The sequence below is a fragment of the Neolamprologus brichardi genome, chromosome 7 (genome assembly GCF_056152115.1).
Source record: "Neolamprologus brichardi isolate AB-2024 chromosome 7, ASM5615211v1, whole genome shotgun sequence".
Taxonomy (NCBI): domain Eukaryota; kingdom Metazoa; phylum Chordata; class Actinopteri; order Cichliformes; family Cichlidae; genus Neolamprologus; species Neolamprologus brichardi.
In genome coordinates, this window is record NC_142110.1 from 25,977,316 (window position 1) to 25,996,099 (window position 18,784).

At 39.0% G+C, this 18,784-nt stretch overlaps 1 protein-coding gene across 2 annotated transcripts in view; it reads left to right on the forward strand.

Annotated features, from left to right (window-relative positions):
- Positions 1-18,218, forward strand: part of ripor1 (RHO family interacting cell polarization regulator 1) — a 30,794-nt gene extending 12,576 nt beyond the window's left edge. The window contains exons 10-25 of one of the 2 annotated variants that reach the window (XM_087843371.1): positions 2,236-2,361; positions 3,475-3,623; positions 3,799-3,916; positions 5,194-5,310; positions 6,214-6,318; positions 6,776-6,930; positions 7,042-7,663; positions 8,055-8,187; positions 9,470-9,591; positions 10,143-10,278; positions 10,701-10,850; positions 10,927-11,085; positions 11,993-12,189; positions 12,438-12,521; positions 12,672-12,762; positions 13,316-18,218. In XM_087843371.1, the coding sequence (XP_087699497.1) occupies positions 2,236-2,361; positions 3,475-3,623; positions 3,799-3,916; positions 5,194-5,310; positions 6,214-6,318; positions 6,776-6,930; positions 7,042-7,663; positions 8,055-8,187; positions 9,470-9,591; positions 10,143-10,278; positions 10,701-10,850; positions 10,927-11,085; positions 11,993-12,189; positions 12,438-12,521; positions 12,672-12,762; positions 13,316-13,413 (2,562 nt within the window). In that variant the 3' untranslated portion in view covers positions 13,414-18,218. The remainder of the gene's footprint in view (positions 1-2,235; positions 2,362-3,474; positions 3,624-3,798; positions 3,917-5,193; positions 5,311-6,213; positions 6,319-6,775; positions 6,931-7,041; positions 7,664-8,054; positions 8,188-9,469; positions 9,592-10,142; positions 10,279-10,700; positions 10,851-10,926; positions 11,086-11,992; positions 12,190-12,437; positions 12,522-12,671; positions 12,763-13,315) is intronic. The other variant, XM_087843370.1, reaches the window with a different exon arrangement.
- The last annotated feature ends 566 nt before the right edge of the window (positions 18,219-18,784 follow it).

Below are 18,784 nucleotides of genomic sequence, written 5' to 3' on the forward strand. Positions count from 1 at the left end.
GTTTTCTGTACTGCCCACACAAGTCTGTCTGTCCCATTCTCGTAATCATGATACAGTGGGGCAAAAAAGTATTTAGTCAGCCACCGATTGTGCAAGTTCCCCCACTTAAAATGATGACAGAGGTCAGTAATTTGCACCAGAGGTACACTTCAACTGTGAGAGACAGAATGTGAAAAAAAAAATCCATGAATTCACATGGTAGGATTTGTAAAGAATTTATTCGTAAATCAGGGTGGAAAATAAGTATTTGGTCACCTCAAACAAGGAAAATCCCTGGCTCTCACAGACCTGCAACGTCTTCTGTAAGAAGCTTTTCTGTCCCCCACTCGTTACCTGTATGAATGGCACCTGTTTGACCTCATCATCTGTATAAAAGACACCTGTCCACAGCCTCAACCAGTCAGACTCCAAACTCCGCCATGGCCAAGACCAAAGAGCTTTCGAAGGACACCAGGAAAAGAATTGTAGACCTGCACCAGACTGGGAAGAGTGAATCTACAATAGGCAAGCAGCTTGGTGTGAAAAAATCAACTGTGGGAGCAATCATCAGAAAATGGAAGACATACAAGACCACTGATAATCTCCCTCGATCTGGGGCTCCACGCAAGATCTCATCCCGTGGGGTCAAAATGATCATGAGAACGGTGAGCAAAGATCCCAGAACCACACGGGGGGACCTGGTGAATGACCTGCAGAGAGCTGGGACCAAAGTAACAAAGGTCACCATCAGTAACACACTACAACGGCAGGGAATCAAATCCCGCAGTGCCAGACGTGTTCCGCTGCTGAAGCCAGTGCATGTCCAGGCCCGTCTGAAGTTTGCCAGAGAGCACATGGATGATACAGCAGAGGATTGGGAGAATGTCATGTGGTCAGATGAAACCAAAGTAGAACTTTTTGGTATAAACTCAACTCGTCGTGTTTGGAGGAAGAAGAATACTGAGTTGCATCCCAAGAACACCATACCTACTGTGAAGCATGGGGGTGGAAACATCATGCTATGGGGCTGTTTTTCTGCCAAGGGGACAGGACGACTGATCCGTGTTAAGGACAGAATGAATGGGGCCAAGTATCGTGAGATTTTGAGCCAAAACCTCCTTCCATCAGTGAGAACTTTGAAGATGAAACGAGGCTGGGTCTTCCAACATGACAATGATCCAAAACACACCGCCCGGGCAACAAAGGAGTGGCTCCGTAAGAAGCATTTGAAAGTCCTGGAGTGGCCTAGCCAGTCTCCAGACCTCAACCCCATAGAAAATCTGTGGCGGGAGTTGAAAGTCCGTGTTGCTCGGCGACAGCCCCAAAACATCACTGCTCTTGAGAAGATCTGCATGGAGGAATGGGCCAAAATACCAGCTACTGTGTGTGCAAACCTGGTAAAGACCTATAGTAAACGTTTGACCTCTGTTATTGCCAACAAAGGTTATGTTACAAAGTATTGAGTTGTATTTTTGTTATTGACCAAATACTTATTTTCCACCCTGATTTACGAATAAATTCTTTACAAATCCTACCATGTGAATTCATGGATTTTTTTTTCACATTCTGTCTCTCACAGTTGAAGTGTACCTCTGGTGCAAATTACTGACCTCTGTCATCATTTTAAGTGGGGGAACTTGCACAATCGGTGGCTGACTAAATACTTTTTTGCCCCACTGTATCTGAGGAACACACTGAGGGAATTTATTCAAATGTAATTCGAATCAAGTGATTAGAATATTTACAGTGACCTTAAAAATGAGGGTTTTTTCTTGTCCACAATTCGTTGCAATTAATGTCAAAATTTGTACAAATGATGAAAAATAAAATTTTACATTCAAAAGGTTAAGAGTCCAAATACACTGCAAGTTGTCTGGTTGGTGAAGGCATACAGTGACGTGACAATTCTAACTTTACAGTGTTCATCATATTTTGTTTATAACTGGGTAGTGGGTTTTGGGTTTTTTGTTCTTGTTTTTTTTTTTGTAAAAGTGGCCTTATCACTTGCACATTCATGCTCTAGCCATTGACATTTATAGCTATGTAGTTAAGGTGTGAGTTGTCAATTCTTTTCAACCCTGTCAGATTAATCTGAGCTTTATGAAAATCATCACATGATAATATAAACTGCTCAAACTATCAAGAATTTTGAAGTAGCCAACCGGATTTTCTGTATTTAAAAATTAACTTGGTATTCATCTACTTGTATAACCCTGCGTTTGTGTTTGTTTGTTTTTGCGTATGTGTATGTTTCAGATCTTTATGAAGTATGGTCGGCAGCGGTGGAAGCTCCGGGGTAGAATAGAGATAAATGCTAAACAAGTGTGGGACAGTGAAGAGATTGTATTTCAGCCACTCATCAACGAGTTCCTGTCCGTGAAGGTCTGTCACTCAGTCTTTTTTTTTTTTTTTTTTTTTCTTTAAATTTGTAATTTTATTGATACTCAGTTCTGGTTTGGGTCATTGACTGCTTCATCTTATGTAAAAAGTCATAAAAAAATAATGCATCTAAAAAAAAAAATGAATATTTTTTTGTTACATTTTATTCAAAACTGAAAAAAATCACTTATTACATAAATAAAGTTTTCTTTCTTGTGTTTGTTACCTGTAAAGCAAAATATTTTAGGCTTTTTTTTGTTTACATTTTGACCAATCATAGTTGTAGTTAATGAAAATCAAAAATGCAACATCTAAAATTTTTAGATTATTTCCTAAGACCAATCAGAAAATACTGAAAAGATGTTAATTCATACAATCAATACTTCATTGGGTCACCATTACCACAAATTACTGCATCTGTGCTCTGTGGCATGGGGGCAGTTGACTTTCCCAGAGACACTGTTGAGTGGAGGCTCTTGATGCTCTGACACCAGCCTCAGTTGACTCTTTATAAAGCTGTCCTAAATGTTTCAGTTTTCCTTGACAATACTCTTTCTTTTACACCTTTTCAAAACCATCCTTTTCCTTCTAGTCATTAATTAATATACATCATCCATTAATATACATCGTTACAGCGGCCTTTTTAACCAACAGCAAGTCTTTTTTTTTTTTTTTTTTTTTATCATCATTTGATCATTTCAAAATGAAATGTACTCATTTCAGAAACTGGATCTTTAATTTTCATGAGCTTTAACTCATAGTTATCAAAATGTAAACACAAAAAGCTTGAAATATTTCACTTTACATGTAGTGAATATACAATGTATGAAAGTTTACCTTTTTGAATTCAGTTATCAAAGAATAATACTTTAATATCCTCTGGAACTTCATATTGTCCATTATTATTGGTGAATGTGTGAGTTTTTTTACCCCTCAGCCATAAAAGACACTGTGTGATCCTATTGTGTTATTAATAATAATATATTTTCCCAATGACATCAGCACCTTGACAAACTTGACAGTGCACTATTTTCAGCCTGGATGATTGAAACTGACTTGTTGAAGGCAAAAAAAAAGATGGTATAATGATCAGACAACATTTCTCTGGTTTCCTAGGTGACAGAGCTAAAGAGCTTAGCCAATCACGTGGTGGTGGGAAGTGTTTCCTGTGAAACAAAGGACCTGTTTGCTGCGCTGCCCCAGATGGTTGCTGTGGATATTAATGACCTTGGGACTATTAAGCTAAGCCTTGAGGTGACCTGGAAGTAAGTTTTGTCAGTCATCTTGTGAGTGTACGAAATCATACTGAGCTTCATGAGTGCTGTAGTGTTTGTTCATTTAAAGATATCATTAACAGAGCATAATGTAAATATTATTTGATGTTTATTGAATTTATCTTTTCTCTCTTTCCCATCCTTTATTCCTTTTTACCTCTCTCAGTCCGTTTGATAAAGATGACCAGGGATCGGTTGCAAGCACTGTCAACAAACCACCAAGCATCAATAAGCGAATCTCAGCCATTTTTGACCAGACTCCACCTGACACACCACCTTTACATGTGAGTTTAGCATTCGCTTTAGACTATTAGTTCTTTGAAAGGCTTCAGTCTAACCCTAGAACAATTTGTGTAAAGTTGCTGATTGCTTGTACTTACTACCCATATATTAATGTGTATTATCTTGGCATTCATATACAGATAATTGGAAAACTAACAAAGACTGTTGGTTTTAGCAGGAGGAATAGGCCCACTCACAACAGAAAATAGTTGAAAGGGAAGCTTTACTCTCTGTAAAGTGCTAGAAAACAAAACACAGGAAGTCAAACAAGGCAGAAATTCATTCACAGAGAAAACCAACAAGGAAGAGCCGATAGGAAAATTATTTTTAAACAGGAAGTAAATGAAGGGTTGACACTTTGTTTGAAAAACAAACTCACAGGGAAAAATGGGAAATGTTCAGTCTGTAAACCCAGATGTGTGTGATGAGCTATGTGAACACAACACTGACAGAAAAATGGAGGAAAAGAGAACTAAATGTGGAAGCAGCACTAACATGAGAAAGACTGATGAAATGGAAAATGACAAAAACTATAAACATAACATCTAAATAATAAAGGATAATACCTTTAGGAATAAGGAAAAACTCCCAGACACATACTAAGCAAGAACACTTATCAGTGTGCTCAGGCCTCTACATTGAGGAAACCAAATTGCCACTCCTTTCAAAGTATGGCACAACATAGAAGAGCCACCTCAACAAGACTCAGGTGTGCATCTTTATCCGTGTCCACTATGAACAACCATGAGGGGGTGGCGTCCAACATCAACTATCAGTCACCTACAACATAGTTTTGAGATCCCTTCCCAGTCCTTCCACCCCCACTCGTGTCTTACGTCTGGTGACCTCAATAGGTCACATGATAGCATGGGACAAGGTCTCACAGTGGTTTCACCCAAAACCTCTGGTGGTCATGATCCACGCCTTTTTTCTTTTCTTTTTTTTTTTCCACACCTTGGCTCATGTGATGATGCACATGATTAAACGCCCACTAGGTTTTAAATTCCTGGGATTCTCCACCTCCACCAATCAGATAAAAACAGAGGGGGAGGAGAGAGAGAAAGGAGTCAAACACAGGTTTAAAAAAAAACAATGAGAACGTTTTTTAAAAAAAATAACAGATTAAATCTATTCTATAGATTTAATCCGCCAAATAAAATTAGGAATCTGTAAATGAGAACATTGGGAGTTTTAAAGGACATTCGAGTTTAGCCAGCAGCCCTCAGTATCTAACTGCTCCAATGCCCTTTGTTCCACCTGCTGCCACTTTGATGTCCAGTCTCTGCCTCGGAATCTGACACGGCGGCAGCACTGGCCACTGCTGGACATCTTCAGAGGCACTCTTAGCCAGAGCTGCTCCTGTAGTGACAACTCACCAACAAGGCAGTCCACTGCAGTAAGTCGTGATGAAGTAGACCTCGCGGTGTAGAAACACAGGACCTTCTGGTATATTGATACTTTGGTGTAGAGTAAGCACTAGAATCATAGTCTCCATTTGTGCGCTTATGGCTTCATGGAGCCATGAGAGATGTGTGCAAGGTTTCCTCATTTCCGACAGAGCTGACTGTTAGCCATCATCAGTGCCAGTTTATGATGATGATCTTTAGACTTATAACTCCTTCTAGCCATTTCACACAAGCACTGAAGCCTTTAGTTGTTTACCTCATCAGTATATTTCTCACCCTGCCAGGTAAAGGTCAGAGGTCACCTTTTCTGAAAATCTTGCAATAACTCAAGAATGAAGTCTCCTTATATTTTCAAAGCGATACCATAGAAATATCTACTAAAAGCAGACTCATCTCAGATGAGTTCGAATCTCATTGTCCTTGAACTCAAGGTCAGAAGTTAGACAACAAGGTGACATAGGATTTTGAAATTGAAACGAAGGGTGGATCTACGAGGAGGCTGAGGGGTAGCACTGGCCAGTATTTTCTTGAATATTACACGATAGTTGCATAACTCAAAGTTATTCTCTTTATAAAAAATGCTACAGTGTTACAGAGCTAGACTAAGGATGTTGTACTGATACTGATATTAAAAATGGCAAGCAAATAGAAAAAAGTTCCCATACAGTCACCTCTGAACCTTTGGTTAACAGGATAACATGCTGACTCTCATGTCTTGCCTTCACCTTACTTTTCACTTTAAATATGTGAGTAAAGGAGGTGTGTCACTTTTGCTCAAATAATGTACAACCAGGTGCAGTGACTGCTTAGTTTCCTGCCAGCTTGTTGTAAAAGGTCTCCATTTTTCCCCTTTTTTGCAGTCAAGCCTTTTAAAATGTGCTGATCTCTTTTAGAACATGATCCGCCTACAGGGAGAGTTGGAGAATGGACCAGCATGGTCTAATTCTTCAGAATCTTCTGATGATTCAACCAGCCCACAGCTGCCTGCACATCCAAAGGTAACACACAACAGATATGGAACTCTCATCCATGACATGATAATATTAAGGATTCAATCTGTATCTCTCGTCCTCAGATTCAGAGGGGCTACAGCTGTTTGAACATTACACAGTAACAAAAGTATTATAAATACAAGATCAACTTTGATATGTATTATATGTTTATAGTATGTACAGCAGATCATGTGCATGTGTGCAGTCTTGTAAAAACTAAGTACATCGCATGATTCAGTAGCTTGAGGAGCCGCCGGTACCATGCACAAATGGTTTCTTTAATGAGCTCATCAATCTCTCACATCAGTATGGAGGAATTTTGAACATTTTCTTTGAGGGCTTTGACTTATTTTCTGTTGTAAATTGGAGTCCTCACTCGGTCTACTCTTTATCCTGGTCTGGTTTGCTTACTTTACTGTGTTTACTACTTTAACTCTGTGACTCAGCGTGTCTCTCTTTCCAGGCAGTGGTGGTGACACCAGACATCCAGCCAGTTGGACAAAGGAGTTCCCTCCTTCAGCCTGATGTTTCTTCTTGCTCTGGAAACTGGTCTTCCACAGCTCAAAATGCCAGTCAGGAAGGTATCAACCTACCAAAACAACCAGCGGAGAGCAACAGGTAGATTAAAAAAAGTGTTAATGTTTTGTTTGCACATGAGAACAAAGATGAAATAACATTCTTGTTCCATGGTGAGCTCTATCAACATCTGATATATGAACTATTTTGCAGGCATGAGGAAAAGGGGACAGTCACTGTGATAACAAAGCCTGACGGTGAGGAAGAAGCTGCGGAGAAACACTCCTCTATGGCACCAGTGGATGTGCCGATAATTACCAGCAGTAACTCTACACTGTACTTACGCTCTCTGAGTCACATTAGTGAAAACAGTGCTGATGGGGTTGTGGTGCCTGTCAGTGACTCGGGGGACGTGATGTCTCTGGTCTCTGGAATCTCAATCAATGACATTGAAATGGAGGTGTCCAGCAGAACTCCCGAGTCACCCACTTCTGCTGACACTGACACAGCTGTTGATGTCACTGATCCCCACCCAGTCAGGACGCAACACAATACATCCACCTCTGTGGATACTTTTGCCCCTCTGAGAGCAGGAGCAGACTGTAATGCTGTAGAAAGTGGGGATATGACATATCTAGCTCTGCGGGTGCCAGTGGCGGAGGATATCCCAGCTTCAAGTTCCAACTGCCTGTCTGCTAAGGGCGATGGTCCAGTGGACAGTGGACTAGAGGATGCTTTGGTAGCTGTACTTTCCTCTATAGATGATTATAGAGGACCATTTTCTGAGCTACAACTACTGGAACAAGAGCTGAAACTGCTGCAGGTTACACTGAAGGTGAGAGTAAAGCATAGTGAGAAACAAGAAAACAGGTTAGTAAAGTACATAAAACTGCCTTAAGCTAAAAGTACTTTTAACAAGTCCCCAAGTTTAATTTTCCCTTTTTGAACATTAAGTGGGAATGATTGTATGTATTTATAAATGTTATCACAGCTTTCCCGTGCCATTAATATCAAAATATTATTACTGCAAATATTAGTTTTGCAATTACTATATAAGTTTCAGTGGTTACAGTATCTGGTATGCCTCCCTTGTCTTTACAGACGGCATACATTTGAGCTGAATGATTACAACAACATTATGTGACTATGATTCAAAGAACTCCTGAAAAAACAAAAAACTGAAGTGACTGCGTACAGCCTGACTATGGCTTTGTTTGTGAGTGCAGGGTGGGAGGCACAGCCGGTCACCCAGTGTAGTCAGCCTCACAGTGGAAACAGCTCTTGGCAGCTTTGACTTCCTGAATGGATCAGACTGGGAGGAGGAAGAAGAGGATGGTGATAAGAGGAGTAGACATGGCAGGTCAGTGCTGACAAATGAACTGAAAACCAACCATCCAAGCCTTTGCACACTTCAGTGTAATGACACAGTGAGACATACAGTCTTAATCAGTAAGCAAAGAAAGTATGATCTAAAGGTCATTAAACCTGAATCACAGTAATACCAGACACTGTAAATATGCCTACTTCATTTAACATCTACAAACTCCAGTGTATTGGTGTCCTCTGGGCCATTGTATAATCACTGTAGCACAGCTGTAAGCAGGGTCAAACTAACACATAACCTGACTGAAATAATGCTTAAAAATCATATTTTATTTGCTTTGCCAAAGGTCATTAGCTGAATGGCCTTATCCCACAGTTGTGCCTGTATATAACTGAGCTTAATATAAAGCTAATCTGCAATCCTAAAACAAAAAGCAAACTTGGTGGAACTTCTCGCAACCAGTTGGATTAATCACTGGCAAAAATGAGTTTAAAACAACAATATAAACTCTGGGTTTTTTTTATTTATGGAGTTCATAATGTATTGTACAAAATATAAATGGTTAAGAAAATCCAGAGCAATTTCTGTACCCAAGAGACGAGGCTGGAACAGTACTGAATAGCTCTGTCAGCCAGTCAGATTCATTTACCACTTACTGAACTGAAACTCATCAAAAAGTATTATTCTTCTTGGGAAATTATCAACTGTGTGTCTTCTGCACTGTGCATCAATAGCTTGTCAGTGCACAATTCAAAAGCCAGTGAACTTTTGCACCATAGATGATAACTCCATTATATTGCAGGAACTGAACTAGCAACAGTGTCGTAGTAGTAGCCTTCCATTATTTATTTATTTTAATATAGCAAGGCGCTGCCAAATTGCGTTCTACATAGATTTATTCTCTGCAGTCCAGACACATCTCCCAGTGAAAACCTGAATTGAACTGAAAAGAAAAAGGCCTGATGACATGTTACCTCCACAAGCACAGCATGTGGTATCCTCAGTTCCCAGATGCTTAGTGTTCATAAAAGGAGAGTTGATGCATGACGATGGTAAACTTGATATGTCATCCTTCAAAACCATCAACACACAATAACAGTGTATTATGCTGTCTGTCATACGCCTTTTTTTTCTTTTTTTTACTTCCCTGTTGTATTTGACCAAGTCTGGATTTTAATGTTGAGAGCCTTTTTTCCATGGACAGTACATTTAAACCGTATTGAACTTTATATGGATAAAACAGCGTTAATGGAAATGTTATGTAACACTGGTGTGTGTGTGTGTGTGTGCGTGTGCGTGCGTGTGTGTGTGTGTGTGGGTCTCTGCTGGACAGAGGCTGGGACAGCCCTTCCTCCTCCAACATACCCCTAACCACAAGCTGCACCACTCTAGACTGCTGCTTGGTGGTCCATTTGAGGAACTGCAATGCACAGTTGTTGGTAAGAGATCTGCAACACTATCCTCATGTTATTAGCCAAACTCACATGTAGCTACCTCACATTCTCATGGCACATCGATACCTTAAGTTCACTCTGCTCTCATCTATGGCTGTGGGTAGTGAATAATTAAAAATTTCACCGATGCAAGTCATGGGAATTGGCTTCCTTTGAAAGGTGTCTATGCTCAGCCTTAGAGATGGGCTGAGGAACACAGTCTGCATCATAAGGAGTCAGTTGAGTTGATTCAGGCATGTGACTAGGATGGTTGCTGAACATCTCCTCGGAAAGATGTTTTGGGCATGTCTGACCAGGGGAACTCTGATGAAAACCCAGTCAAGGTTATGTTTACATACAGTAAATACAATTATTTTCTTTTTAAAAATCCATTCAATTGGCATAGTGTTCGATATAATCATAGGTTCAGGATGCCATTGAAAAGTATTATTCACTCACTGATGAGTTAAAGCAGTACCAGCTGTGAGGGCTGTTGTATTGCTAATTGTAATATTTGTCACTTCTTTTACAAGTGTTTTGTTTTGTTTGTTTTTAAGCGCCTGGGCAAGTTTGGTCCTCTGAGGTGTGGAGAGATGTATGCCTTGGACAGACTGCTGAGAGAGGCTCGTGTCCTCGAAATCATCCGACGCGTCACCAAAGAAAACCCACAGAAAATCAGACCAGCCACTGAAGGTAATTTGTGCCGTTTATGTTCATTTCATGTGTGTGGTACTGTTAAACTGTTTGTTTTAAACATCCATAAAGGCATCTATTCAGAATAACTGTATAGACAAGAAAAAGAAGTTGAAGAGGAATTTTCATTAGTGGGAGCATTCCTTCTGGAGCATAAGGATGAAAATGTCTGCTTTTGGCAACTAGTGTAATCATAAACATTTCATGGGTATATGGAAGTAGAGATTCCACTAAATAATAAGTAATTATAGATTTGTGTCATGCAGCCTGTCAGAAGGTAAAACAGACTTTACAAGGCACTGATTCAAAGCAAGCTGCAACGTTATACTATTAATAAATTTCCTGTGTTATGTATGGCACTAACCCCCAGTATCTCGCTTTCCTACCTTGCTTGTAATGGTCTCCTGTTTTCTGTTTGTCAGTTATCCCGGAGCTAGGTCTGTGTCTGGGTGCTGTGTCGCTATGGCAAGAATGTGTGGGACAGGGTAGCATGTACAGCGTCTCTGCTGAAAGGTTCCTGAATACACTGTCGACAATCTACGCTGGTTTACTGCCTGAAAGGGCCGAAGCAGGTAAATCATCATTAGTGGGTATACTGCACACGCTGGTATGTGGAGCATATTAACATCTGTGTTTGTGTGTATGCAGTGTTCTTGTGCCTGGTTGAGCGTGTACTGGATCAGAGGTTACCACGACGAGGAAGCAGCAGGGACAACATGATGGTGACGTTGTTCCAGCTGTGGAGCTACTTTGACTCGAATGCTGTCAGTGATATGGACACACACATCATTGAACTGGCAAAAGAGGGTACACACACACACACACACACACACACACACACACACACACACACTCATTAAATGTTTAAGACCAGATTTACTAATTGTCAGTGCCAGTTCAAAACCTTCTTTTCATTTTAATAAGCATTTACATATTTGATACTGTGTGTGTGTGTGTGTGAGAGAGAGAGAAAGGTACCAGATGCTCTCATTTTCACTTCCAAAGCTGTGAGTATACTGTTAGCACGGCAGGTGTGTGTATGTCTGGTAGCCTACTATTTCCTGCTCTTTCCAGATGTATGTATAAAAATTTATTAAAGTGAACATTTTCATAATTGACAACAAAAATATCTACAATTTTATAACTAAAAGTTTTCATATTTTTATTTTCAATGAAACATTTGCATCTGCACATCCTGCAGGTCAGCTATTACAAACTGAGTTCTGGTTTGTTCCACAGTAGAGATTACAATATCTTAGCCCTCTGAAACCTGTTGATGCTTTATCAGCTACCTCTCTGAATTCCCATGCTGTTTCCAAAGAGGATCACATGTGTAAAAACCTGCATTTGCAATGTTATTTTTGTCATTACATTACTTGATCCATCTTGAAGAATTTTCCACTCGTTTCCGCAATAATCTGCAGTTGTGGCATGAAGCTCTGTTTATTAGATCAGGCCCATGGTGTGCTGGAAGCAACAATCCAGCCAGGCAATTGCCTGATTTATTCCCGCTTTAGTTAAATTCAATGTAGTAGGGCAGTTAGCAGGAGAAAGACTATGTTATGGTCCAAAGGTTTTGGATATATTTCTCATTACAGCTCAGCTGTGTGATGTGTACGAGGTTTCAGGGCTGTAGTGTAAAAATGGCTTAAAAGGAAAAACAAAAGAATAAAACTTGTGCTATTAATAACCTCCAATAACCTTCCTTCAACAGTATGGTTGGTACAGAACCTGGCGTCATCTGACCAGGATGTGATTGTCAATGCTCTACGCCGCCCTGCAGAGTGCAGTCTGAGGAGAGAAGGAATTCATGCCGTGGCCAAATTACTAAAAGATCCTCGGGGCAAAGTGTCTGCCTCTGCCAGCTCTGTACTGAGAAGCCTCGCTGCTCAGGCCAGACAGAGAAAACAGGTGAGGTGTGTGTGTGTGTGTGTGTGTGTGTGAGTGTGTGAGAGATTTTCACTGTTTGTTTGTTTGTTTTCTTCTGTAAAATGGTTACCTGCTAAATTGTCCTAATTGTTTTCTTCCTGAATAGCAAAAGGACCTTTTGATCCTGCTGTATATAGACCTGTGCATGGTGTGTGCTGCAGAAGCCAGTAACAACCCAATAATTGGTGTATCAAAGCCTGGAAACATTTTGTGCATCTTGTCCTTCTCAGGCTTTGGTCAGCTGTCTGGAGCTGCTGGAAGATGAGAATGTGGACAATCGAGTGTGTGGATGCAAAGCTTTAGCTTGTCTCAAGGTACAAAAAAGTGCAGAATTTATGCTATTATCCAAAGCTGCTGTTCTGATTTGATAAAGGTGACATTTAAACACCTGTCTGTATGCACTCTGTTTGGGGTGTATTATACAAAATGCATTTGTCACTGTATTCATTCTGCTCTTATTCCAGGCCAAAGAAAGCATTGATCAGTTGGTGTATCTCTGCCGGGCAGACAAGGAAGAAGTACGAGATGCTGCCAAACAAACACTGCTAGTGCTTGGTAATAATAACCTTCATATTATTTACAATAGAACAGCAAGACTAACTCTTTTCAGACTGTAGTTTGGATTTTATGGTTGCTTGTACTCCATTTCTATTATGTTCATTTTACTCTGACATATTCTAAAATGTAATGATGCACTTCTGTGCAGACTGTCGAGGTTTGGGAATTTCTAATTGGATCCTCACTTACCTGTCTCAGTATTAATAGTATTTGACATAATGGTCACTTAACTGGGAGTAATATTGACCTGCACTATAAAATCAGAACCTTTTTAACATGCCTTGATGCAAATGTTGAGAATAATGCACAAGCAACAGTAACTGTAAGTGTTGTGATCCATTTGTTTTATTCCGTTCATTCATCTATTTGTGGCATTCATCTACAAGTTGATAATTAAGGTAGACATAATGAAATCTATATTTTATTTTCTTCCATTTGTCTTTGATCAGTACAGATGTCTTTGGAGAAAATTAACATATCGATCCAGTCTTTTCCTCCTTTAATTTATTTCTTACATTTTCTTTGCTCTTCCATTCATGTTGTGGAGCAGGTGAGGAAGGGAAGATGGCCCATAGACACGTGGAGACATCTCAGGACAGCATCTCAAGACTTTTTGCACCAGGAAGCATGGCCAGCACAGCTTTTTAACACAACACGCACACAGACGGTTACAGCGGCTGAAAACAAAAATTCAGTGACAACACTGGAGAGTATAATGTCATTTTTGCAATGCTTTGACATGGTGTCACAGGAATATAGGGTTTACTGTCCTCTTCAGCTATGACTGTAGCTAAAAACATAAAGAAAAAGATTGTGTTAAATGCAGTATATATCCTGTCAGAACAAAACTCAAAGGGACAGAAACTCCAACACTGGCTGCAAACAAGAAATGCATCAGACGTTTTAATAATGTAAAATATTCATCTACATCATAAGTCAAAAGCTTTTCAGAGTCACCTTGTTTATAATTATTTTCCTGGGTCCACAAATGCGCAAAATGTTAAATCTTTATACTGTTTACTTACTGCTACTACTATTTCTTTGGATGCTCTAGAAAGCTGTGGTTTTTACCAATGATATTAGTCACTACACTAAGAGTCATATCCCAGTGGGAGTTAGACTTCTGCTATTACATGAAAATGTGTTTTCTTAACGGGTGCTGCTGTCTCTAGCCTAGCTTAAAGGCTGCTTGGACGATCTCCGCACTTGTCACTGTCAAAGTAACTATTTACTGTACTTCTGCTTGCTTGCTACTGAATAGATCTGAAGCAAAGTCCAAATGATTTAAAAAAAAAAAAAAAAAAAAAAATAGGACCACATTATAGACTGCATATGAATGATGGACATGGTGATGTCAGACGCTAAACTTTGGCATTCTTGCCACTGCCATGTTAGCTTTTTGGAGCAGGAAGTTGCTGACTTTATACTACTGAATTCTAAGCTAACACCTAAGCTTGTTTAGCTAGCTGGATTTCTAAACTGCAATGCACAGACAAGTCTGGTAAGTAGTGATAAGTAACAGAATAAGAACATACTAAAATTACATTTACCAACACTGCCACATAGATTTCTCAGGTGGTCTGTAGCACATACTTTATTAGCTCAAATATGGCAGGTTCAGTTTAGTAACTCTACTTGGTGGACGTGGAACTTAAGCAGACATCTATTAGGTATAACTCCCTGTGCCAAGACAAAGTGTCAAAGTGTAATGAACATGTCATGGAGGATGAATGACAACCAGCCCCTCCCCCACTTATAGTTATTGCAAACCTGTTTATTTCTGAAACAAGTCTCTGAACTGGGACATTTTAACAGGGGAATCTATGGGTGGACTCGCCTTTAAGCATCGAGTGAAGATTAGACAAACTACAGCTTGTGGAACGTCTGCAGTGATGGTTACCATTTAGCCTACGTTCTTTAAAAACAAAAAAAGCACATACATAGTGCCCATCAGACACTTTATTATGGTGTTGCTTGTAAATCTGCCTTAATGTTGCATTATTTGCTTACCAGAATTTGACATTTTTACAGATGAAATGCTATAAGAAGCATATTTTTTTTGCAAAGTGTTCTTAGCTAACTGTGAAGCTATTAAAGTATATTTACACGTAAAAGCATGAATTAACATGTCTAAACTGAAGATACTGCTTTTTATCACACGATATTGAAAATGAGCTCTGTCAGTGTCGACGAAGTAAACACAAGGAACACAGACTGACTGAAGAGGTGCAGGATGACTTTACACCTGAACTTTTTACATGGTGTATTCTACATGGCAACACATTCTAATCAAATCTCACCAAAAACAAAGACCAAAGAATGTAACACATGAAAAGCTAATGAACAGAACATACTACAGTTTAAAAAGTAGTGTGTCTGTGGAGTTGGTAGATTAACTAAAGACATTAGCCTTCTCTGAGGCAGAGTTCATCGTATGAGCCAAAACACCAAAGTCCAAAAGCAAACCTTTTTTGCAAATACAAATACTAAAGCAGAAGTCGACATTCCTTCACTGAAGTGGAAAGTCATACTAACTTAAATATGGAAAAAACTTTGGTTTGTTCTTAAAATACACATATTCTTGAATTTAATATGCATTTTTTTGTATTTCATCACAGAAATGACTAGAAGATTATGAATGTAAGGTTATTAAGGGATAGAAAAATGGTGTACAAAAATGCTTCAAAGACCATTTAATTGATTAGCAAAGACAGAGTTATGGAATATATCTTGAGATTTTTATTTTTGAGTGCAAAGGAGTACTTACTGTCACCGTAAGCGGTGCTGCATCACTGTGCATTAAAATAAGATTTTTAGAGGTTAACGCTTGAGGGCCCTCGTGTGTCTCAGGAAATGTTGGATGAGAGCAGCACTTTAGAAAGCAAAGTATGTGATAGTATTATTGGGGGTTTTTTTTGTTATTATTGTTAATGTCATGGGAACTAGTTGGTTGGCTCTTTCAACAGAGCTGAAATAAATAAGCTGCTCAGAATTGCGTAATAAGGCTGATGTGGAGAGGGGCAATCTCGGGTAGTGCAGAGAAAGCAGTGAAATCAGAAACGGACTATTACAAAAATGAAGTGACATCTAAACGTCCACTGTACCGTAGAAAGTGTGGGTCCTGCTATTTATTTTTGACATGTACGCCTCACCTAAACATTACTGCAAACCAAATACACCAACTTGTAGCAGTGACATTCCTTAACATCGGCAGACTTACTTAGCAAGAAACTGAGCCCTACCACCCAAACAACTGCTCGGGAATAGAAACATCCCACCTTTGAACCCGATCCGTACACTCCCCTAGATCGCAATCAGATCTGCGGGGTGTCGTGGGATCCCTACAGAGACTCTGTCCACACCTAAATTAGTTGGAGCTGTTTTGGCAGCTTGAGAAAATGCTACACAATATTAGGCAGACCACTGTAATTGTGGCTGATGGGGATATATATATATATATATATATATATATATATATGAAAATGTTTATTTTCTATCATAATATATGTTATATTAATATAGAGTTTTTAAAAATGACCTTTATTTTTAAAGCACATTAGTTTTTCAACAAACAACAAGGGGGAAAAAAGTGTGTTGTACTTGTGGATCATGCAGGTAATAATAATCTTTGTTTAAATACAGCATGATTCGGACACTGTACTAGGACACAGTCTAAACAAACATGTTGTGTAATGTACAGATGACACATATGACTGAAAATGCCAAAGTGTCCAAGTGACTTCAGTTTCTCACTTTAATGCATTCTTATAATAGTTTTACAGTGACACTGCTGATGCTAATGTCACTATACTGCCTTTTCTCATTTGCTAAGTACCATTACTGGAATTTAACTTGGGGCCTACAGCTGTATATCCCAATCTCATACTGTATGACACTAGTACTGTGGTAAAGCCAGTTGGATTAACATTGACAGATGAGCAGTTATAGCTGTGCTATCAGATGGAAGTCTTGAATTAGACTATCTTTGATCAGAATGTTGCAAGGAAGAGGGCTGTCCCTCTACTGCCATCATGGGGTCATACTTGAGTATGTCTACCTGGTTTTGCAAATTAGATTCCCATCAGCCTCAGCTGTACTCTATACTAAGCAAACTGTAGCATACAGTTACACTAAACTAATTCTGTTAACATTATACAGAATCAAAATGTTGACTTTGTAATTGTGAATGTTTTTGTTAGCAGTTGCGTTTACCTCAGAATGCTGCTGTGCCTTTTGTAGTGCCTCACTGAACCACTAACCTGGCTATAGTGTCTGCAGGCCTGGTATTTTACTTTTATTGCTTTGTGAGCTTTCATTACAAAATGTCTGATTTTTCATTGTTATATCAAACTCAGCAGTTTTAGTCTCACTGATGCTTGATGGCAGTTTTTAACAAGAATACTTTTTTTTCCCTTCTAATGTGTTTCTAGGTTCCTAATGCACTACCTAATGGATTAAGTCCACTTAATCAAATTAATCCAAAGTTGTGAGTCATTGCAATGCATTCAGCGAGCTTTTCTCTCCTGATCGGAGTGGTCCCTTCCAAAATTAGACACAAGTAAAGATCTTAACCCAACTGAACGGCTGTTAGAGATATTGAACCAAAATGTAGAGATCCAGATGCTCATCAAATCAATTTGACGGAGTATTGAAGCTGTTCTAGTTAGATGTATTGACCATGCATGTTACTATTGTTTTCCTTTAATTTGTCACCCATCTGAGGTGAGTTGTGAGGAAAAACCATGATGGATTTAAATGGTAGGGATTTGGGCAAACAGATTTAAAACAACAAAAAAAGATTTAAACTGTGGGACTTTGGTCTATTTTACATTATGAAATATGAGCTGGATGTCACATTTTAGTACTTATAAATTCAGAAAAGAGAGTGTTTTACAGCTGTAGTTATCTTATGCACATCACAGATGCTGAAGGGAGGAAAAAATGAGAAAAAAACAAACAAAAAAAAAAAAAAAAGAAACAACTTGGAATTTCCTTCAAGGCATCCAAAATGATCTTTGGTTTGATTATACAATTTAAGAAGATCACCAGAATGCACTGTCACTGGAATCCTGTTATAGAGCTGATGTCATGCAAGGAATCACTGTATATATCAATGCTACCACTGTATTTAATGTTCTTACTACACTGACTTCTATAGGACAACAGAAATCTACAGGTGTCCCTTTTGCAATCAAGGCATCTCAGTTTTTAAGTGCCTCAATTTTTTTTATAAGAGATATGCAATAAGACAGAAATGAGATACTTTAAGAATGAAGAGAATGTGAAGTGATGAAATCCCACTGTAGGACACACATGTATGCAATTGTTTTTTATCAAGCTTGGGGAATTGTGAAACATTATAAACAAATGTTTTATTTCTAGTGTTCTGAGATGTATTTTCAAACATTCTTGTGTCAAGTATATTGAAAAAAATATTAAAACATTGTAAGGTAGCTTCCTGTGCGAGTGATCTTTAGATGAAGAGCTCTGTGTATCTGAGTGTTAACCCCCCCCCCCCCCCCCACACACACACACACACACACACACAGCCTACAGTAGGATTTTAGCCATAGAACACTTAATTTTGGAAGGTGTGTGTGTATATATATATAAAGCAGGACACAGTTACAGCTCAGATGTGGGTGTATATCTTCAGGATATTCATCCAAGTCATTTCATGTAATAAATGGAAAGCTAAAAGCTTTGCATATCTTTATTTTAGTGTCAGACACAAATAAAAAAAAAAAGTTAATATTTCCCATAATATTAAACAGACTAAAAATATTTCAGTTAAATAACTTTTTCTTTGGTTCTAAATGAGCATGTTTTCATTTGTATGTTTTATTGAAAACGTTAACGCCTCGGGTTTATTCTCTTGTGAATGTCGCATTTCCGAGGGTTGTGAAAGCGTCCGTTTTCCTAACGTTGTGATAAATAGGCTTCACTGTATTCCAACGGGGCGCCCCTCCTGGCCAATCAGTGTGTCTGCAGCAGCTTCGACACCACCCCCCAGCGGCCG